This window comes from Cebus imitator, unplaced genomic scaffold (assembly GCF_001604975.1).
Source record: "Cebus imitator isolate Cc_AM_T3 unplaced genomic scaffold, Cebus_imitator-1.0 Scaffold665, whole genome shotgun sequence".
Taxonomy (NCBI): domain Eukaryota; kingdom Metazoa; phylum Chordata; class Mammalia; order Primates; family Cebidae; genus Cebus; species Cebus imitator.
The window spans coordinates 339,774-363,855 of NW_016107980.1; the positions used below are offsets into that span (position 1 = coordinate 339,774).

Sequence of the window (24,082 nt, forward strand, 5' to 3'; positions counted from 1 at the left end):
CAGTTTGAGACCAGCCTGGGCAATTTGGGGAAACCTCCGGTCAACAAAAAATACAAAAATTAGTTGGGCGTGGTAGTGCACACCTGTAGTCCCAGCTACTTGGGAGGCTGAGGTAAGAGAACTGTGATTGAACCTGGGAAGTTGAGGCTGAAGTGAGCCATGATTGTGACACCGCACTCCAGCGTGGGTGACTGAGACCTTGTCTCAAAAAAAAAAAAAAAAAAAGTTTAAAAAGTTAAAAAAAAACTAAAAAATAGAAAAAAGATTGTGGAATAAGGATTTAAAAATTATTTTTGTACACTGTACAGTGTGTTTGTGTTTTAAGGTAAATGTTCTTATAAAGGAATCACAAAGTTAAATTTAAAAGTTTATGAAGTAAAAAAGTACAGAAAGCTGAGATTTATTATTGAAGTAGGAAAATATTTTAAAATAAATCTAGGGTAGCCTAGGTATACAGTATTTATAAAGTCTCTGGTAGTGTATGGTAATGTCTAGGCCTTCAGGTTCACTTGTTACTCACTGACTCTCCCAGAGCAACTTTTACAGTCTTATAGGCTCCATTCATTGTAGGTGCCCTATCCAGGTGTGCCATTTTTAAATATTTTATACCATATTTTTACTGTACTCTTTCTATGTTTAGATATATTTATATAATACAGATACTTAACATTGTGTTGCAGTTGCCTAGAGTGTTCAGTATATTAACATGCTGTACAAGTTTGTAGTCTGGGAGCAATAGGCTATATACCATATAGCCTAGCTATGTAGTAGGCTCTACGCTCTAGGTTTATATAAGTATACTCTGTGATATTCCACAAAGACTCAATTGCTTAACACATGTCTCAGAACATATCCCTGTCAGTGATGCATGAATGTATTTTAAACGTGGGCTGTGCTAGATTTTGCAGAGATTGTAGTCTCCATTAGATCACCTTTTGGCTAATTTTTATAGCTCTGAGCAATGTAAATAATTACACATGACATTTGTATAATGCTTCACAGTTTACAGAGTCCTCTTGAATACTCTTCTATTTTATCCCATAATAGCAACTAACAGCCGTGCTGTATCAGTTTTATGGATGAGAAAGTACAGCTTCATAGTGCTTAAGTGATTTGCTTGAGGTCACACAACTTCTAAGAGGAGGATTTGGACCTGGAGCTTGCTACACTTTAAATCCTCTGGTTGAGAACCACTCTCTTGAAAGGGTAGAAGAAAAATAAGTAAAATTTAGAAGTGAAAAAGCTGTAGCAATTCAGTTTTCCTACTCAACTTTCATCTATTAGTAGGAGGGATTTTTTTTTTTTCTATCTTGAATATTAAAACCTTTCAAAAATTTACATTCTTGCTATTATAAAAGATCACATCTCCTTGGATAATGTGTGCCATTCTCCCAGTTTTTAAAATTTGCAATTTTAATGTTACTGCCTTAAAATTTGTGTTTCTACTTAGATTTTGCTTCTACTCTATTTTCAGAACTAAGGAAATCTGTTTACTTGACCACTTGTGTTTTTACATCCTGGTAATCTTTTCTAAGATTTGACTCTTGTATCTTGTGTTTGGTAACATTCAGTATTATGCTGCTAGTACCAATTCCATGTGATTAGATGAAAAATGACCTAACTTCGGATCTTTAGCTCTTATTGATAGCATTAAAAATTGTTTTAAAACTTATATGCATGAAAATACAGTATTGCTAGAGTAAAATGTGTTTTTAGGTTGGAAATGCAAGAAATTCTGATAGAGAAAATTGTAAACAAATAAAAAAGTACAGGCATACTTCAGAAATATTGCTGGTTCATTTTCAGACTACTGTAGTAAGGCAAATATCTCAGTAAAGAGAGTCACACGATTTTTTTGGTTTCCCAGTGCATATAAAAGTTGTTTACACTAAACTCTTAAGGGTGCAGTAGCATTATGTTTAAAAAATTTACATATCTTAATTTAAAACTTTATTGCTAAAAGATGCTAATAGTCATCAGAGCTTAAGTGAGTTGTAATCTTTTTCTTGGTGGAAGCTCTTGCTTCAACGTTGATGATGGCTGCTGACTGATCAGGGTGGTGGTTGCTGAATGTTGGGGTGGCTATGGCAATTTTTTTTTCTTTTTTTTCTTTTTTTTTTTTTTTTTTTTTAGAAACAGGATCCAGTTGCACTCTCATAGCTCACTGTAGTCTCGGACTCCTGGGCTCAAGCAAAATCCTGAGTAGCTGGCACTACAGGGACAGTTATTTATTTATTTAATGGCTTTAAAAATGGAATCTCCCCGTGTTGCCCAGGCTGCTCTCAAACTCCTGGTCTCAAGTGATATTTTTGCCTAAGCTTTCCGAGTAGCTGGGATTACAGGTGCAAGCTACTGTGCCCAGCTCCAGCTGTGGCAATTTGTTAAAATAAGACAGCAATGAAGTTTGCTACACCAATTGACTCCTTGTTTTACAAAAGAATTATCTGTAGCATGCAGTGCTGTTTATGACATTTTACCCACACTAGGACTTCTTCCAAAACTGGAGTCAGTTTTCTCAAACCCTGACACTGTTTTATCAGTTAAACTTATATAATCTAAATCCTTTTTTGTAATTTCAACAATGTTGACAGCATCTTCACCAGGAGTGTCTTCCATCTCAAGAAATCACTTTCGTTGCACATCCATAAGCAGCTTTTCATCCATTCAGGTTTTACCATGAGGTTGCAGTAATTCAGTCACATTTTCAGGCCCCACTTCTAATTCTACTTCTTGTTTCTTCACTGAAGTCTTGAACCCCTCAGTCATCTGTGAGGGTTGGAGTCAACTTCTTCCAAATCCCGTTAATGCTGATATTTTGACCTTCTCTCATGATGCTGTTTTTAATGGCATCTAGAATAGTGAATCCTTTCCAGAAGGTTTTCAGTTTACTTTGCCCAGATCCATCAGAGAAATCACTGTCTGTGGCAGCAATCGCCTTATGAAATACATCTCTAAAATCATAAGACTTGAAAGTCGGAATGACCCCTTGATCCATGGGCCACAGAATGGGTGTTGTGTTAGTAGGCATGAAAACAACATTAATCTTCTTGTACATCCTTCAGAGGTCTTGAGTGACCAGATGCATTGTCAGTGAGCAGTTATATTTTGACATTTTTTTCTTTTTTTCTGAGCTTTCAACAGTGGTCTAAAAGTATTCAGTAAACCATGCTGTAAACAGATGTGTTGTCATCAGGCTTTGTTGTTTCATTTATAGAGCACAGAGTAGACTTAGCATAATTCTTAAGTGCTCTATGATCCTCAGAATGGTAAAAGAGCATTGGCTTCAACTTAAAGTTCCCAGCTGAATTAACTCCTTGCAAGAGAGTCAGCTTGCCTTTTGAAGCTTTGATACCAGGAATTGACTGTTCTCTGGCTCTGAAAGTCCGAGAAGGCATCTTCCAATTGAAAGCTGTGTCATCTACATGGAAAATCTGTTGTTTAGTGTAGCCACCTTCATCAGTGATCTTCGCTAGATCTTCTGCATAATTTGCTGCAGCTTCTACATCAGCACTTGCTGCTTCATATTGCACTTTGATGAAGATGGCTTCTTTGATTAAACCACATAAACAAACCAACCTCTCCCAGCTTCCAACTTTTCTTCTGTACCTTCCTCTCTTCTCTCAGTCTTCATAGAATTGAAGACAGTCAGCACCTTGCTCTGGACCAGGCTTTGGCATATGGGAATGTTGTGGCTGGTTTGATCTTCTAACTGGAACTAGAACTTCCTCCATATCAGCAAAAAAGTAGTTTCCTTTTCTTATTACTTGTATGTTCACTGTAATAGCACTTTTATTTTCCCTCAGCAACTTTTCCTTTGCATTTATAACTTGGCTGTTTGGGGTGAGAGGTCTGGCTTTTGGTGTATCTTGGCTTTTGACATGCCATCCTTGCTAGGCTTAATTGTTTCTAAGCTTTTGAATTAGAGTGAGAGACATGTGACAAAACATATACAACATTTATGTTCTGTGGGCATGGTTTGTGGTGCCCCAAAACAACTACAATAGTGACATCAATGATCACTGACCACAGATCACCATAAAAGATTTAATAATAGTACTGGAAACATTTGAAATATTGCTAGAAGTACGAAAATATAACAGACATACAGAGTAAGCACATGCTTTTGGAAAAATGGTGCTGATATACTTGTTTAATGCAGAATTGTCGCAAACCTTGTTTGTAAGAAAAACAGTATTTGCAAAATGCATGAAAGCAAAGTATATAAAACTAGATATCTTATATGAAACTACTGTAGTTATAGTGGAGGAAAATGCAAAAGCGATGTCAAACAGTGTGGTGCATGCTACTTTTAGAATCTACCTTTTTTTTTTTTTTTTCATGTCAGTGACTCTAGCATAAGTCTAATGAGTTGATTGACCTGTAGCATTTTACTTTACTACTTATGTTGTAATAAGTGATGTGGTTTTATTTTTAAAATAAGCAGTCTGTATCTTCTATTGTAATGTATTTTTGGAGATTATATTTCAAAAACTTGGGAGCGAAATACTTCATAAAAGAAAATCTAAATAACTAAATGGGTAAAGGAAAAATGGGAAGAGAAAGGGACAAGAGTGAAAAAAGGTAAAACTTCTATCTTTTAGCAAAGGAAAATACTGAGTTTGCTTAAGAGATTGCTGAAATCAACATGTGTAAAAAAAATTACCCCTTATATGTTATCAGAGAAAAGTATTTACGGTCAGGAGCTCCCTGTATCTGCCACTTAATGTTTAGTATTGTGCAAGTCACTTAACTTTTCTGAACCTCAGAGATGCTAAGATCAATGCATATAGAAGTGGTATATGAAACGGTTGTACTATGTAAATGTTTGTTATTGTTATGATTCTTGACTTTTGCTTTTTGCTTTTTTGGCTGTGAGATAGTGGGCAAGTAAACTAAGTTCTTTGTGCATACTACTAAGCACATAAAGGATGCTCATGTACTGTGAGATTCTTCTCTTGTCTGGCACTCCTTTTCAGAATCTCATTTTGGAGGTTCTTGTTTAGTGTGTTAGCCTTTAAATGGTATTTATCCATTCTTTCTCTTTATAATAAATTTGGACTAAACAAAGATATCTGATTATAGTATTACTTTATATATTTTATAGCTTAAAACATAGTACTATATAATAGCAATAGTAGTCATGTATTAGTGACCTACTGTAAATGATTAAGTTGTGGCTATGGCTACAAAATTAAATAGTGTTTGCTGGTTATTCTTTTTGAATTCTTTCTGCAGATACAGAAGTTTACGGTGAGTTTTATCCTGTGCCACCTCCCTATAGTGTTGCTACCTCTCTTCCTACGTACGATGAAGCTGAGAAGGCCAAAGCTGCTGCAATGGCAGCTGCAGCAGCAGAAACATCTCAAAGAGTAAGAAAATTTTATCATTTCTTTTGATAAAATTTTTTTTGTTAATTGATATGTACATTTAGTAATGCTAAAAATAGCTCTGTGTATAAGTATGTATGTAGACTTTTTTCCGAACATCATGGGTTAGAACTTCACAGGTCTACTTGTTTGCAGATTATTTTAAATTAATATATTGGAAAAGTATTTTGGAGATCTGCAGCAATTTAAAAAAACTTGCAACCAATTGTGTAGCATAGAAGTATCGAAAAAATTAAGGCATGTCATGAATGTATAAAATATATGTAAATACTAGTTTATGTGTTATTGACTGTTTATGTTTTCAGTAAGGCTTCTAGTTAACAGTAGGCTGTGAGTAGTTAAGTTTTGGAGAAGGCAGCGTTATACTCAAGTTTTCTACTGCATGGGGGTAGGTCAGTATCCCTAACCCCTGTGTTGTTGAAAGGTTACTGTATTTGTTCTGCTGTTGCTTATGTGTGTCGTTTTTGTTGAAATTGGCATTTTCCTAGTTAAATTCACCTTCTCCATCTCTTGACTTCCTCTTTTCTGTTGCTCTTCTTCACTTACCACTTCCTCAATTTTGATTTCAGGCACATCATGTGCTAGCCTTCACCTCCCACCCTAACTCACTCACTCTGGTTACCACCACTTGGACAGTTCTTCTCTTTGCCTGGACCTTGAGTTCATTGACTTATTTGCTGTCCATGTACTTATTTCTCTCTTTTTTTTTTACATAGTTTGAATTCCATAGTCTGTCATTTTAATTGTGAATCTTTTTTTTCTATTCATGTTTTCTATATTAGCATAGTCAGTTTAGTGACTGTGAAAGAACTCAAGGTAGCTGAAAAACACAGAAATGTTACAAGGCTTTCAAATTATTTTTGTCAGCTGTTTTTTTAAATAATATATTCTACTCTAGAATTTTGGAATGATGATCAAGCATTCCAAAATTCTTCAGTAGAATATGTTATTTAAAAAATAACATATTCTAGATACATGTAAATTATTCTTTGTTCTGGTAAAAGGAGTGGCTGTCTCAGTAATGGAGAGTCAGTGAGATACACATTTGCTATTCTGCAGCCAGGTAAGAGGCAGAAATTATTTACATTTAGTGTGGCTGCAAGGAGGGCTAGAATTTTTTGCATTTTTTTCCCTGCTTCAGACTTGAGAGATGTCATTTCAGATCCCTGGATTCATCCCATTTTGTTCAGGAAAAAGATGAAAAAAATCAATTCACACAGGGAAGCTAGAATTAGGTAAGGAATCAAGGGAGCGAAATGTGCTTCCATGTATGGCATTCTCCTCTAGCTGCTAAGAGGTCAGAGCCCAGTGAGCTGCTCCTCTGAGAGATGAGCATGTGCCCTGGATGTAATTCTTTCATCAGTAACCACCCTTTTTATGCCTGCTCCCACTGCCCTCTTCTAGCACACACAGGGTTAAACGTCATCATAAATAGCTTTGGACGCAGTTATGAAGGTAAATAAAGACAGAAAACTCTGAATTTATTTTTTGTGCCTTTTCCCTCACAGAGGAGGAAAGTAAGTCTCAACACAGTGGCATAATATAACTGAGGCAATAAGGATTTTTGTTGCTGTGTGGGGAAGATCTAAGGAGGATAGATCTAAATGGGAGTTTCTGTCTAAATCAGTTCTAGGTTACTTAGAACACATATATTTGTAATGCACATACATATCTCTCAGAGAAGTAGATTCCTCTCTGTCTATGAAAGTCCTAATAACTCCTTTTCTCAGGGGATGTTTCCCTGCAGACCTTGACGATGGCAAAGGTCCTTAAAGAGTATTATGGACCTTAGATCCTTTACTGCCCTAACTTGCATGCAATAGGATAGAATTCTAAAGGCAGTGTAGGAAGCATTAAGTCTTGCTATGTGTGCTTTGAAGAAAGTTAATTTTACCCCTTTTGGAGTGAAAAGTCTGAAGTGTTACTGTTCCATTCCCTCATTGTCATCATTTCCAGCACCCTGTTTTAGAAAGTAATAGTAATTCTCAGCTGGAATTGGAACATGTCCATAAAGAAAAGTTCTCTGTTTTCATCTGCTTCTGATATCATTGTAACCCCACCTTATGAGCATTGTGGAAACTTTCATAGTCAGCAAAGTATTAATAGAATTATGTACAAGAGACTAACTTAGGTCTTCTAAAAAATCTTTTAAATTTACCAGTGCTTCCTAACCCAGTGCTTCAGCACCCTCTTTGTGCAAACCATGAATGTTTGCATATGAGCCTCCATACCTGATTCAGATAAAAAAACTGATCTATGCTTGAAAATTGCTAGGAGAGTAGATTTTAAATATTCTTGCCACCAAAAAAATGATACGTGAGATACTGTACATGCTAATTAACCCAATTTAGCCACTCCACAATGTATACACATTTTAAAACATTGTTGTGCATCATAAATATATGCAGTTTTTGTCAATTACAAACAAAATTTAAAAATTGAAAAAAAAGTCTCATTAGCATTTGAGTACCTTCAGTTGTAAATGAGTCTCAGCTGGGTGAGTTGAAAGCTTATTTCCTATATCAACTCTCATTGGGACAATATAGATAGTCAAGAGACTTTAAAACTACTGTTTTTTACTATTTCCTATTTCTAATGTGTAGAATTGCCTCTATATGATGGAATGGTTAAGTAGATTTCTGAAAATGACAACTCATTTTTAATATTTCTATGAAAAATGCTAATTCCAAACCATTAATTTTATAAAATGTTTAGAGCATGGCTTGTTCGTGAGGTAGGCTCATTTCATAATCTTATAATGAGTAGGGTTCTTTTTTTGTAACTTATTTTAAATTGTTGCAGTAACTTGTCTTTTGACATTAGAACTAGCACTGGATAAATTGTGAGCAACTCCAGGACAGAGATCTTGAATTTATATTCCCAGTACCTAGTTATTATCAGGCACGTTTTTGTTTTGTAATAAATGACAGTTGATTAAGGAATGTTTTCTTTGTATTAGCCAATGTGGGAAAATAGGAAGAAGAAAATAATATAGGTGTTTTATTACAGCTATTTTAAAATATTTCAGTGTCTTTACCAGTTTTAGGATTTACAAATTAATGTTTAATGTAGTTGAAATTATTGCCTAGATACCATTTTATTTTTTAAACATCTTATATAAATATTTTCCTGTTATTTAATAGTTGAGTAAATTCCCTGGAATCAATATGCTATTGAAATTTAGTGGCCGTTCCACTCTAGTGAACAATTAAGAGTATTTTCAAATGTTTGCGTGTGTGTGGTTTTTTTTTTTCCGTTGTTAAAATTATAAAAGACATCTTTGGGCATATTGCTGTGGCTCACTCCTGTAGTCTCAGCACTTTGGGAGGCTGAGGCAGGCAGATTGCCTGAGCTCAGGAGTTTGTGACCAGCCTGGGTAATATAGTGAGAACTTATTTCCGCTTAAAAAATAAAATCAACAGGATGTGGTGGTGCGCCCCTGTAGTTCCAGCTACTTGGAAGGCTGAAGTGGGAGGATCACTTGAGCCCAAGAGATTGAGGGTGTAGTGATCCCAGATCAAGACTACAGTGAGCCTTGATTGTGCCACTGCCCTCCAGCCTCGGTGACAGAGTGAGATCTTATTTTCTTTTTTTTTTTTTCTAAATGATGACTTTTGATAAAATCTCTGTACTGATTTTTTTTTTTTTTTTTAAATCGAGGCAGAGTCTCATTCTATCGCCCAGGCTGGAATGCAGTGGTGTTATCTTGACTCAGTGCAAACGGACTTTTGATAAAATCTCTGTACTGATTTTTTTTTTTTTTTTTAAATCGAGGCAGAGTCTCACTCTGTTGCCCAGACTGGAATGCAGTGGTGCTATCTCGACTCAATGCAAGCATCGGCCTCCCTATTTCAAACAGTTCTCCTGCCTCAGCTTCCTGAGCAGCTGGGACTACAGGAGCATACTACCATGCCTGTCTAATTTTTTTGTATTTTTAGTAGACATGGGGTTTGACCATATTGGTCAGGCTAGTCTCAAACTCCTAACCTCAAGTGATCCGCCCACCTCGGCCTCCCAGAGTGCTGGGATTTACAGGTGTGAGCCACCATGCCTGGCGTGGACTGATGTTTTAAAATACACAGTATGAAATATATTTTTGCAATCACAGTGATAGCTTTTTGTTCTTGCTGTGCTTTCATGCCTATTTCTTGAACTAATTTGAAATTATATAAAATTTTATAAATATTATAGTCATGGCCAGTTATTAAATTTATTGTATAAAGTTTACCTATGATATATGACTGTACAATTTAAGGAATCTTTGTGCCCAAATAATAAACAATATAAAATGGTTTTGAAACTTTTTAAATTTCAGGATAGCAGTATGCTTAGTGAGACTACTATCCATGATTGTATGGAAAGAACATAGTGTCCTGGATTCAAGTACTTCTTTGACCCTCCTAATTATGTGATCTTGAGCCTAGCCCTAGCTTCTCAGACTGTCTCGCAAAATTGAATTATTCACACTCAGCTGAGATGATGTATAGTATTAGTCCATTTTCACACTGCTGTAATGAAATACCCCAAACTGGGTAATTTATAAAGAAAAGAGGTTTAATTGACCCACAGTTCTGCAAGCTGTACAGGAAGCATAGCAACTTCTGAGGAGGCCTCAGGAAACTTACAATTGTGGTGGAAGGTGAAGAGGGGAAGCAGGCACATTTTATAGGGCATGGAAGGCACATTTTACAGGAAGAAGAGAGAGATTGGAGGGGTCATGCCATACACTTTTAAACAACCAGATTTCACAAAAAAGCCACTCACTTACTATTATGAGAACAGGGAAATGATGTTAAATCATTAGAAACCACCCCCATGATCCAATCACCTACCTCCTACCAGGTCCAGCCTCTGACTATTGAGGATTACAGTTGAACATGAGATTTGGATGGGGACACAGATCAAACCATACAATTCTGTCCCTGGCCTCTCCCAGATCTCATGTTCTTCTCACATTTCAAAATACAATCATGCCTCCCTAGCAGTCCCCCAGAATCTTAACTCATTCCAGCATCAACTCAAAAGTCAATAATCGAAAGTCTCATCTGAGACAAGGCAAGTCCCTTCCACCTATGAACCTATAAAATAAAAAACCAGTTAATTATTTCTAAGATAAAATTGGGCTATAGGCATTGGGTAAATATTCGGATTCCAAAAGGAAGAAATTGGCCGACAAAAGGGGATACAAGCCCCATGGAAAACCGAAACCAAGCATGGCAATCATTAAATCTTAAGTTTCAAAATATTTTTTTTGAAACACTCTCACTCTGTCACCCAGGCTAGGTGTGATCTAGGCTCACTGCAACCCCCACCTTCCGGGTTTAAGCGATTCTCATGCATCAGCCTCCTGAGTAGCTGGGATTACAGGCAGGTGCCACCATGCGCAGCTAATATTTGTAGTTTTAGTAGTGCCAGGGTTTCACCATGTTGGCCAGGCTGGTCTCGAACTCTTGGCCTCAAGTGATTTGCCTGGCTTGGCTTTCCAAAGTGTGGGATTATAGGCATGAGCCACTGCACCGGGCTAGAATAATCTTTAACTCTGTGTCTCACATCCAGGGCATACTGGTACAAGGGGTGGTTTTCCCAGACCTTGGACAGCTCTGCCCCTGAGGCGGTGTCCCTGAGGCTTTGCAGTGTACAGCCTCTTCGGCTGCTTTCAAGGGCTGACACTGAATGCCTGCAGCTTTTTCAGAAAAAGACAGCCAATGCCTCTACCTGGAGGACATGTAGAAACATGATAGTCTTGTGAAAATTACCTCCCAACGTAGCCTGCTATTGATGGACATTTAGGTTGTATACAATCTTTTGCTGTTATTAACATTGCTGCAATGAATTGTCTTTAATACATCATTTTTATAAGAGATAATATGTGTGTATATATATATCTGCAGTATATTTTAACAACTGGCATTGCTGGATCATAGGGTGTGCACATTTTTATTTTTGATAATTGCAAAATTGCCAGCTATAGAAGTGGTACTAGTTTATACTCCAGCACTGACTATGAAAGTTATTTCCCAATCATTACTAATGCAGCACTGTAACATGTATCTTCCTGATACCATTTTTGAGTTTGATGTTATTCATCTTTTATCTTTTTTATCTTTAAAGTTACTCTTTTTAAATATGACCATGAAGCAGTACTTGCTAATAACACTTATTGATTACTTACTCTGTACCAGACATTGTACTTGTTTCATTTGTCTGTATAACAAATTGAGAATATTAGATTTTGTTGAAGTTCTTATACTTACATTTAAGATGATAAAGTTGTAATTTTTAGCGAGCTATTCTAATGTAACATGTTTTACAGATTCAGGAGGAAGAGTGTCCACCAAGAGATGACTTCAGTGATGCAGACCAGCTCAGAGTAGGGAATGATGGCATTTTCATGCTGGCATTTTTCAGTAAGTTGTCTTTCCAAACTGTTTTATTTTTGTTTTTGCATGTATTGACTGTATGTGTAATAAAGTAACATGGTGAGGACAAGCAAATATTGTTAGCATGTGTCTACCTTGCTTAAAATGTAAATGGTTTCTGATATTGGACTAATGGATACTGTGATCATATGTTTAAATATGAATCCTAGAACTTACTAAACTCTTGCTGGATAATTATGCATTGCAGCCATTATGAAGATGCTGACATGTAAAAGTATATATATAAGCATATTTAAGCTATTTCAGATTTTTAAAGAGAAATGCTTGCTATGTTGGTGCCAATTCAGCTCCGTAGGAGCATATAGAATGAAACTATAAATTCTGCTTTTGGGGCAGAGGATTTCCATTTGAGTGTCCTAGAAGAAGGATTGGAAAAAGGGATATTTTGGGCAACTGGAACAGTATCACTTGAGACAGATGGTTCTGAAAGTGTAGTCTTATTTGCGGGAATGGCAAGAAGTTAGAGATGAGAAACTTAAGTAACATTTTAACATTTTGCAGAATTCTTAGTATTTGACTTATAAAGTAAATTGAATCTTCTTGAGGGAAGACTGTGTCATGCTCCTCATTATTTCAGTTCCTAATACAAAGATTGGCATAGTAAACTCATTAAATAAGATGCCCAGTAAACCGTTTAAATTACTAAAGCCAGTGGTAGAAATCCAATATTCATTTAAGTAAGTTTATTAGTCTCTTATATAGTTAATTTCTGTTCTCAACCTGGTTAAATGATCAAGCTTTCATTCTTAGATAGAATGCTGATTTAATTCAGTTTACTTCTAAGCTTTATTATGATCATAAAACTGAGAAATAACTTTTTAAAGTGCCACATTCCGCTTTAAAAAGTAGAAAATACTAACTTAATGAGTTGTCACTTTTGAGTCTGGAAGTTCATGTAAACCTCGTCTTCAATTTTGAAATGGTTTCTTGATTCCTTTCTGTTTTCATCTGCTGAAGAAAAGAGGGGGAGGGGGATGAGGGAGGAGGGCAGGCAGCTCTTCAGATTTACTAATTGTAATATTCAGGTTGTCAACCAGCTAATGTATATGCAATATTTAAATCTTAAATTGATTTTCTAGTTAGAAATGTTAGGTATAATAAAAGAGGAATTGAACTCTGGTTACAAATGAGTGCCATTTTGTAATATTAGTCTTGTGAACCTTGGTTTTTATCTTAATTTTGGTTTAACTGGAATTCTACATATTAAAACACTTTAATAACAAACTTCCCACAGAGTTTGTTTACAAAAAGAGTAACTTAAACATTAATTGCATTCATAGTTATTATACCTTTTAAGAAACTTTAATTAGAAAAGAAAGGATGTAAATATATCGTAGGTATTGATCGACTTACAACCTATGTAACTTACGACCTTTCGACTTTACGACCGCAATTGCTAGCCACGACTGCTCCGTGTCTGGCAGTGCAAACGTTGCCCAGCTGGGCATATGACAGTGTGGACCACGTTCCGGCAGCACTACCATCTCCGCGTGCACCATTTCAACTGTTATCCCAGACTCGGTACAGCAATTTGTGTTTTGTGTCTTGGATATTTTTCATCAAACCCCTCCCAATGAACTTATTATACTGTACATTTCGAAGCAATGGACCCAAACATCGAATGATTTGCAAGGATTGAATGGATGGCACACAATGTGTTTTGTCCGTGTCGTGAAATTTATGAAGAAAAAAAGAAACATACAATTCAGACAAAGCTCACCATGTTTATGAAAAACCAACTCTGGTAAACCCAGCTGCTGCCTCAGATGACATCAACGATCCGCAGCCAAGCCCCAGCAGCCAATAAAATGTTTTGTACATGTTTATATATTTTGATATGTTTTGCAATTGGGAAAATGTTTCCTATGGTATTTTTTACACCTGTATTTTGTAATTTTGTATGTTTTGCAAATATTAAACCAGTTGAACTGGTAATACAGTGTTTTACTTAAACTTGATGAATGTAAAAGTAGGAAACAAAATGGTGTAGAGATGATACAAATGACATAAAATGAACAAAGAAAATCATGATATATAACAATAATGAAAGAAAATTATGATAAAATATGACTTAAAGATTTTTATAACATTTCACAGTACTGTACATATAGCTTACTCAACTTACGACCAAATCGTGTTAATGACTGGTCTGTTGGACCCAATCGTGGTCGTAAGTCGAGCACTGGCTGTACTATTTTTAGTATAAACACCTGTTTCTTGGGTATAAAAACATGTTATTTGACACCTTTTAATTATCCAACTCAGAACTCTTATTTATCCATTTCGTTATTTCACTTACCACCAGTATCTTCTTTTTATTTCTTAGATATAAAGGCCTTGCACTGATATGTTATAAATGCATAGTAACTTAGACACACTGGATGACTTTATTCTTAGCCAGTGATAGTATATTAATATGATGTAAATGTATATATTTATATTTAATATAAATTATATTTTACTCAATTTTTACTTGATTCCACAACTCATATATGTCATACTTCCTGTTTTATAAATATTGTACCAATATTATAACAGTAAATTTGTATTATTACCTGTATTAATTGATTTTTTTTTTCCTGGTAGGCTATTGGCCTGGAGTTTATTTGCTTGATAAGCATAGATTTGTTTGTCATCACTACCATCTAGTGGCTGTTTTTCATATTGCAACTTGCTATATTTTCCATGCATCTTATCTAATAGCTACTGTGGATAAGAAGGTCTAGAAATAGATTTTATTTTTAATGCGATTTATTTATAACTTAAGCATTTCAAGGTTATATAACTTGCACAAGTAAAATTATAGTGAATATCAATAAGACTGTTTCAATGAAAACCTTTTGATGGTTTAATTCTTTCCTTCTTTGTTTTCAATGTTTTACTTCACATAACCCTAAAAAAGTTTACACTTAAATTTGGTAAGGTAATTGCATATTCTTGTTCAGAAAATGTAAAGGAAGAAATGTTTGTAATAATGTTTTTGCTTCTTACATCCTTTAAAAGTGTTACCATGAAATGTCTCAGATACATGCTTTGTATGCTTATCTCTGATCTTATTTTTAAGAAATTTTCTAAGAGAATGGAACAGAATTTGGTTATTTGCCAAACACTAACAATGAAAATTTAGTTTACAGATAATTGATAGTCTACGGAAATGACCTTAAACTTTAGTACTTTAAAATGTAATAGGCTCTTATTTGGCTCTTTTAAGAAAACTTTTCTTTGGAGGTTTAGCCATTTATACCATGTGTGAATCTTCATATCAGCATGCCATGGTAATGAGTAATCATCTGCATTTTAGACTTGAGGGAAGCATAAAGAGAAGGTATTTGTAATTTTAAAAGAATTAGAAGAGTGCTTTTGAAATGCAAATTCTGATTTGTAAGAAATTCCCAAACTCTCTTCCAAAGTGTCTGTACAATTTTGCATTCCCACCAGCAATGAATGAGAGTTCCTGTTGCTCTATGTCCTCGCCAGTGTTTGGTGTTGATTTTGTTTTTTTTAATTTTAGACATTCTAATAGTTTGGTGTTGGTATCTCATTGTGGTTTAATTTTTATTAGCAATTAATAATGTTAAGCATCTTTATTCAGTTCATTCTTCTGAGCACATACCATATAGTAGTCAAAAAGTTACAGTTTTTAAAGGAGCTATCTGAACACTACACATCTTGGAAAACAAAACAATGATGACTTAATCTGCCCATGAAAAGCTGTTTTTTACATAGCTTTTAGATGACATTACACGGCATAAGTAAATCCAGAAAAGGAGCATTTAAGAATTGTAACTATACCTGAAGAAACCCATAAAGTATTTGTGAAGTATTAAATTTTACTGTTTTGCTTTTTCTTTTCTTTCTTTCTTTCTTTTTTTTTTTTTTTTTTTTTTTTTTTTTTTTTTTTTTTTTTTTTTTTTTTTTTTTTTTTTTTTTTTTTTTTTTTTAATTGTGCTGGAATCTTGCTCTGTCACCCAGGCTGGAGTGCAGATCTGTGCTCACTGCAACCCCTGCCTCCCAGGATCAAACAATTCTCCCGCCTCAGCCTCCTGAGTAGCTGGGATTATAGGCACCTGCCACCACACCCAGCTAATTTTTGTATTTTTAGTAGAGACAGGGTTTCATGTTGGCCAGACTGGTCTCCAACTCCTGACCTTACCTGGTCTACCTGCCTCGGCCTCCCAAAGTGCTGGGATTACTGGCATGAGCCACCACGGCCAGCCTGCTTTACGTTTTTTTAAAAAGCCAATTTTGTTGGCTGATTGCTTAGGCTGGACTTCTTGGGTGGAACCACACATGAGCTACATTGTGATCTGGTTTTTAGCTAGTTTAAAACTGCAGTTTCAACCGTTAATGATAAGCTTTCGGGAATGGATTTCTGTTGGCCAAACTGACAAGAAACCAAGCTTACTCATTTGTTGATATACTGTATAGCAAATAACCCTTTTGCAAAAAGTAGGCTATAGTCCAAAAAGGCGGCTTAATTGGCAGAGTTAAAAAAAAAAGGGAGCTGCTGTTTCCATTGAGCAGTGAAATATTATTAATATGTCTATGTTAATTTGTTTCCAAATTAAGGTTTAGTAAGATAACTGTTTCTGTTGCTTTTAGTGGCATTTATTTTCAACTGGCTTGGATTTTGTTTATCCTTCTGTATCACCAATACCATAGCTGGACGGTATGGTGCTATCTGCGGATTTGGCCTTTCCTTGATCAAGTGGATCCTTATTGTCAGGGTGAGTGTTTTGATAACATGTATCTCTTTTATATCTAAAATGAGACTTATGAAATTTTCTTTGTGGTTCATAAATGGTTACTTTATTTTCATGAATTCAGTTATTTCAAGGCTTATTCTTAAATCCTATACTTAATCATTATAGTGATCTCTGTGGTATGAACACTTTGTAACTTTATGAGAAGTTGTTATTATAGAGGAAAGAACTTTGAAGTCAGAAAAATTTAAGTTTGAATCTCATCTTTTTTATATGTCTTTTAACTTTAAGTTACTTAATTGTTCTAAGCATTAGTTTCTTCATAATAGGCTGATGATAGCTGCCTTGCAGGATTTTTATGAGACATGGAAATAATGTAATTAACGTACCTCACCCAGTTACTGCACAAATATATGTGCTCAGTAAATCATGGCTGCTATTATTGTAATATAGTGCAGGTATGCCTCAAATCAGTTAAAACATAAAAATTTTTCGTTTAGTCACATTATCATGAACCGTAAATATCTTCTCACTCTTTTCTTTTGAAAACATTGAGAGCTCAAAAGTAAAGGCCTATGAAGTAGTTACTCAAAAGTAAAGGCCTATGAAGTGGTTATTAGAACTCTTTTTTCCCTTAGGCTTCTTCTAAGCCTTTCTTATTTTCCTGTTGTTCCCTGAAGTTACCCTCTGCCTTCTTATAATTTACAAGATAGTGTGTAGGGAGACAATGGTAACTCCTTTTCTTTTCCCCATCTTAACAACTTCTCTAGTCCCAAAATAGTTTTCTGTGAAAATTGCATAGACATTAGTGTTGTTAGCATGATCATCCCCCAGCTCTTTACCTTTGCCTTTTGAAGGCCTCTTTTGACTTCTTTTTATAAATGTTTCTTCCTAGTTTTTTTTTTTTTTTTTTTTTTTTTTGCAATAAGCTCTAGAAGAATGATCAAGAGTGGCCTTATTTATTGTTTTAATAAGTCTTCTGAAAAGTTACCTACACATTTTAAATGCTGTTATACAATTAATAACTTAAAATACATACATTCTACTTTTAAACATTCATTTCTAATTGAATGAGCTAAATCCTCCTAAAATTTTTAGTAGAATCTTAGATCAAATATATTAGTTTCTCTTAAATGTTGACACTTTGATAATATATTTATATTATTAAGTTGATTTAAAAGTATCTATTATGAAAATATTAATGCTTATAGATGTATTTCTTCATTAGTTTAAAACTTATTTTATAGCTTCCCAGGGTTTCAGTAATCCTAGCGGAGCCATAGGTTTTGTTATTAATCAATTAATTCTTGGTTGGGACCTATGGACTGATTTCTTCTAAGATAATTAAAATTTGAGCTATCTTAAGAACTATCCCCTGGCAATTTGTTGTTTTAATTTTATTGCAAAAAATGTACTGTGGGTTCCTAACACAAGTATAAATCTATTAGGTGTTATGGAACATAAAAGATAAGGACACAGTCCCTTCCATTGCAGAAATTAGTGTTAAAAAAACCTCAAGAGTTGGATCTAGATAAGTCCAATGTTGGTTATGATACTAATAGAATTAGGCACTATTATTCAAATAGGATTTCTCATCTAAATCACAGAACACAGAAAATGATATGAGGACTATTTTCTCAGTTCTCCCAAAGTTAGTAAATTGCTAGTATCATTCTAGATATATAAGAAAGAAGTTAATGCATCCTATATAACTTATGCCCTTAGAGTATTACAGCTTAATTTGCTCATAGGAACCTCAGGTTGAGAAGGGATTAGACTATCTAGCTATCAACTCTAGTTGATGTGGTAAGACAGGGAACTTAAATTCAAAGACTGGAGTTTCTTAGTTTGTAAGGTGTATGCTGGCATCAAGTTTGATCACTAGGACTGTTTAGTTTCCCTTAAAATACTTTTACTGAGTTAGAGTTCATGTCAGGCCTTTAGCGTGTATCAAGAAGTGTTACAAGGATTTTAAAAAATCTTTTGTATAAAATAACAATAACTGCCATTCATTTAATCCTTCGTGTGTGCCAGGCATAATTTGTTACAAACAACAAATTTTCATACTTTATATCTGATGCTGGCCATGATCTAGACATTTTATTGGTGATGAAACTAAGAATAAAAAGAGCCTAAAAATTTGCTCAATATCCCACAGTTTTTAATGTGAATTAATGTGAATTAGAATCTACGTTGGTCTCAATTCATTGCCTGTTTTCCTACTTCTGAACTACCTTGGTTACACTGTATTTTGACTTTTATTATAATGCTCCAAGTAATACATTCCTCTTAGAGTTTAGTGCTGAGAGAAAAGTTTTATCCTAAAAACCTGATGTTTCCTTTCATTAGATAATAAGTAATTTATAAATCATACTGCTGCTCTCCATTTTGTTTCTGAGCTGCCACGAACCTTGGATTTTGTGTAAATATCTTTAGCCTAGGCTTTTGATACTATTTCTAAGGTTTTTATTGTTTGGTTAGAAATACATACATGTTTCATTAAAAACAAATCAAATACATTTTGAAAGTAGATAGGATGTAAACAATGAAATGCTGGTGTTATATTATTACAGTAAAATCAGATGAATTCTTAATGTTGGTTAATTTATTTTCCAAAATTGGATTTCGATAGACTGTGATTGGCCAATCAACATGATTGGTTTACTTATTTAAAAAAAAAATTAGCTTAGGCTTATGATTTTAGTATTTTAAAACATTTTTGTTAACATAGTAATGAGTCCAAAAGCATTTCTTTATCCTTTCTACATAGCGAATCCTTCTCTTTGACATCAGGGTGAAGGTAATTATATTTTTCACTTGGGAGTAAATAAGCAATAGCTTTATGGTAAATATTTTTGGTGATGAATGACTCTCTTCTTGATTTTCAGGTTGCCTGTTACTGGGTAACACACGGAAATTTAAAATGTATTGCTTTGGTTCTTTATTCTTTTTTTGTTCTTATAGCCTTTAAGACCTGTATGAAAATGTTTTATTTCTAATTGCTAATCACCTGAATAAAAAATAGTATAGTACAGTCTTGTATAAGCTGTGTCTTTTCAATTTCAAGTCCCTCCTTCATTGTACATATTTTAAAGATGTAGGTATATGTGGGATTTGTGTGTTTAGTAGTACTTTGAAATTTTAAATCTCTGAAATTACTATAAGTAATAAATGGTTTATTTATTAATTGAAAATACTTCCTGAGAAAATACTTAAAAGGCTATACAGACTTAGGTAATCTTTATTTAATATGCTTCCTAAATGATTATTTACAATTTGTAAGCTTTTTTTATTATTGCCAAAGTCTAGCATTTTTAAGCTTATATGAAAATTACCAACATGTAATTGGAAATCTTTACATATAAAGGTGCAGACACTTTTAATTAATATCAGATTTGAGAACAAGTCTGCATTTAACTAAATCATTTTTAGTTACATCAGATTCAGTTTGCAGACCAGTGGAAACAGGGTGGGTAAACACAAGCTAATGTTTAGTAGTTTTAGAGTAGGTTATATTAAACACTTTTTAAAAAGTAATCATTTGAGGTACTGTTTTAGGTGCTAAAGTTATCTGAAGTAACTGAAGAAAATTAGATTGATTTCAAAAAAAAAACCCTTTTAAAATTAATGAGGTGTGAGGTCTAGAGTCTAATCAAGGAAAAGATACCTGTGCCCAGTATCATCAAACACTGCCTTCCATCTACCTGTTCATATCCCTATACCACAGGAGAATGTAAAACTGTCCACCATGGTCACTAAGAGGAACTGTTGAAATGCCACTTTAAGGTTCGTTTAACTGTTCTCAGTTCACTGTTGGGAACTGAATACTAGAGCATCTAGTTTGAAAATAAAGACTCTAATAAGTTGGGGTCTTTATGCACCTAGAATTTTTGGCAGTGATTAACAGTAGGGGGTGTGCAGAAGGTCAAAAGCTCTTCTTTTTGGAGGTCAGTAGAACATCCCCATCTGATAAGATTAAATTAATGTGGCTTTTGGTGTTCATATCTGAAGCAGTGCATTGCTGTAGTGTGTTTGGGATGGTAGTGGTGGTTTTGAGAGATTATGAAGAAAGGACTGATGTGAACTTTTTAATGAGAAAATGTATGATTCAGACATACAGCATTTACTTTTATTTCTTGTGGGCAGTTTGAAACTTTTTTGTTTCTAAAGTATTTTGTGTAAGTTTTTTTACTATTGCATGAGATGATTTTTTTCTCAGATAATTCATATATATGTATGTCATTAAGTATTTTAATTTTTCCTTTGTGCTATTTTTAAATGTTAAAGATTATTTGAAGTAAATCATTCTGAAACTGAGGATAATGTATGATTTTCAAATTCAGCTATACAAATTTGGTTAATATATTTATGTTCACTCCATAGTTTTCTGATTATTTTACTGGATATTTCAATGGACAGTATTGGCTTTGGTGGATATTTCTTGTACTTGGTAAGTTTATTCTTAATACATTTAGTTTAACTTCGATATTTCCAAAAACTGTAAGATGTGAATAAACTATGTTGTAATTTATGTGGAAATTATTTTTCTACAGTAAAATTCTCACATTCAAACACTTGCATCTCACATTTTTAAACAATTCTATTCTACATAGCACCATAGATTTCTTAGATTTCAAAGCCAGAGGCTATCAGTGTAAAGAGTCAGTGGCGGGATGATAATAGAATGTTACAAAATTTTTAAATAACAGTGTGATAAAAAAATTGTCTTTAGCATTTGTCTTAGAAAATATACACAAACAACTTCTTTTAATGACCTTAGAGAATTTGAGAGTTGGGTTGCTTGGTGGTTCTATCCATTCTCTTATTTTTGGATCATGAAAACATTCTTTATGCATTTGAAATGTGCCTTGAATTAATCATTAATCAGCCAGGCATAAGGAAAAACTTCATGCCTAGTGATCACAGTACTTCTGTTGAGTTGTCTTCCTATAAGGCATGTCTTTTTATTAATATTGATGGAATTTTATGGATTTTCAATTTTCGTTCCCTTTTGTTTTTTACCTTCAATGTAAGATAATTAAGTTAATCTTTAAATGACATTATACCTTTAATTCACATTTCAGATATATTTGTGACATAAGAAATACATTTTGTTTCTAGCTAAGATTAAAAGCCCTTGTTTCACTCAGAATTGCATCAGAAAATAACAGCATTTCAGTAGGTGGCAGTCTTCTCTCTTGAGTTTTTATTTAGTCATACTGTTGGATCTTTCTTTTGGGAAACAATTTTCTTTATTAGTCAGATAAGGTCACTTAATTCTTTAATAACTATAGTGAAATAATTTTAGCATTGTGACTTTGCTGAGATGCCTCTGGAGGTGAAGCTAGTTTTATGTTGTTGTGTTCTGACTGCTGGAATGCTATGTTCTTTATTGAGTTTCTTAGCTAAAAGTGAAAAGGTTTATAAAATCTCTTAAGCATTTAAACATATTAAATGAGTACATTTGTGTGTGTGTGTGTGTGTGTGTGTGTGTGTGTGTGTGTGTGTGTGTGTGTGTATTATTTAGAGATTGGAGGAATCTTAGGTAATTATGGCAGAGTAGAATACAGAGGACAATGTCAGTTTCACTTCAGAGCCATAATCTAGTGTTTGTTTATTTCAGGGAATGTGAAAATGTAATCAGTGATAAAAACGTTGCTCTCACATATGCTGAAAAGAATGTTGAGCACTTAGTAGAATGCTGAGAAACAGTAGCCACTGAGCGATTGGTCTTTAGATATGAACTGTCTGGCTTCTTTTAGAAAATGCCTGAAAAATAAAATGTATGTTAGAAGCAGCAGCTTTAGAGACAAAGAAAGGGATTCCACAAATAAGTTGGTTTATATTTTTCAATAATATTTTTACATTTGGATAACAGTATTATTGTCTTTGAACAGCATCTGGAAAAGCATGAGGGTGGAATTTAGAGGGAGTCCTAAACAGAGGGAGTTAGGATATGGGAAGCAGATTAGATTGGATTTAGCTGAAATTTATACCAATTAAGTCATCATTTGTATCTCTCTTCTATTTTTCCTCTCCAATTTACTGCACACATCCTTCTTTTTTTAGCGATTAGCTGGGGTACAAATTTAGTTTGGGATTTCATCTTTTAAATTCACAAACTCCTTTTCTTCCTGGTGAGGAAAATCATACACATACAATAGATTCTTCTGTTTTTGTTTTTGGACCCCCCCACTCCAATTTCCTTGTTAAAAATTTACTGGAGTTAATAAATGTTTCCCTAAGAATCATATGCTTAAGTATTTCAAAGGCTTATACTAATAATGGTAATGTTTTATACTTATCTTAATTTTTCATTTGAAACTTTAGAGAATTTCACAGGTATTGCTTTTTAAATCATTAAATATATCTGTGGTTATTATTTTACAAAGGAGAAAACTGAAATAGATATAAGATGTATCCCAAATAGTGTAAATCACTAGAGTGACTCTTCCAAGTCGTCTTTTCTAACTCATCTTAATTTTTATTATATTTTTTTATTATTACCTCAAAATAAGAACTTATAATTTAAATATGTACAAAATGCACATATCTTCAAATACAGATTTCACAGATGATAGGCACTTGATATCGCTGTACAGGCTTGTTTTTTTCTCCACAGTTATTAGCAACCACATGTATATTTTTTTCTTTTCATTTACTTTATATAAGTAAATATGTCTTAGTTCACTAAGTGAACTAAGTTACATCAATTGAAAAGATTGGTACATTGTAACATGGGGTTTTTATGAGTTGAATCAGTTTAAGTGCATCAGGTAACTTTACTATTTAAGAAAATCACTTATAAATGTATGTTTATATGTAATTCTGGATTTTTATAGCTAGATTTGCTTTAATTTTAGTACATCTAGGCTTAACAGATTGAAAGATTATATTTCCTTGTGACAGAGTTTATCCTTATATTGTAAAATATATTACAGAATGAATGGAAGTCTGCAAATAAAATTCCTTAAGCCAAGAGGATCTTGTTTATAATTGTCTATTTTAAATTTATCTTGCCCCTTTCTGTATAAGAACATAGTATATATGTATTATTTCAACCTTTTCAGGCCTGCTCCTTTTCTTCAGAGGATTTGTTAATTATCTAAAAGTCAGAAACATGTCTGAAAGTATGGCAGCTGCTCATAGAACAAGGTATTTCTTCTTATTATAGAGGTAAGAAATATTAATCTATGAACTCTGTCTATTCCCTTTATGTATTCAGATTTACCAGATACATATTAAATGCCTAATCTGTATTCATGATTTTTACTGTTAGAATATTTAATATTTCTTAATACTACTAACAGCTTATTGAAATTTAATAAGTTGTAAACCTTTTTAGATGACTTTCAGATTTTTAAAATTGAATGTCATACATTTTAATTTTTAAAATACATAATGAGTGAACTGAAATTTTAAATCAGAATTTTAAAACTTCTCTATAAAGATTAACCATAGAATGTATGTGAAGTAATTACCAGCACAAAATTTGAAGGCTTGAAAACAAAACAAAATATGACATAGTACTTACACTGAAGGAATGGGCATT

At 33.8% G+C, this 24,082-nt stretch overlaps 1 protein-coding gene across 1 annotated transcript in view; it reads left to right on the plus strand.

Annotated features, from left to right (window-relative positions):
* The window catches only part of NDFIP2 (Nedd4 family interacting protein 2), a 77,122-nt gene that overhangs the window by 48,418 nt on the left and 4,622 nt on the right, over positions 1-24,082 (plus strand). Inside the window, exons 3-7 of the mRNA XM_017518258.2 lie at positions 5,236-5,369; positions 11,701-11,794; positions 16,430-16,554; positions 20,914-20,980; positions 23,601-23,706. Coding sequence (XP_017373747.1) covers positions 5,236-5,369; positions 11,701-11,794; positions 16,430-16,554; positions 20,914-20,980; positions 23,601-23,704 — 524 coding nt within the window. The 3' untranslated portion in view covers positions 23,705-23,706. The remainder of the gene's footprint in view (positions 1-5,235; positions 5,370-11,700; positions 11,795-16,429; positions 16,555-20,913; positions 20,981-23,600; positions 23,707-24,082) is intronic.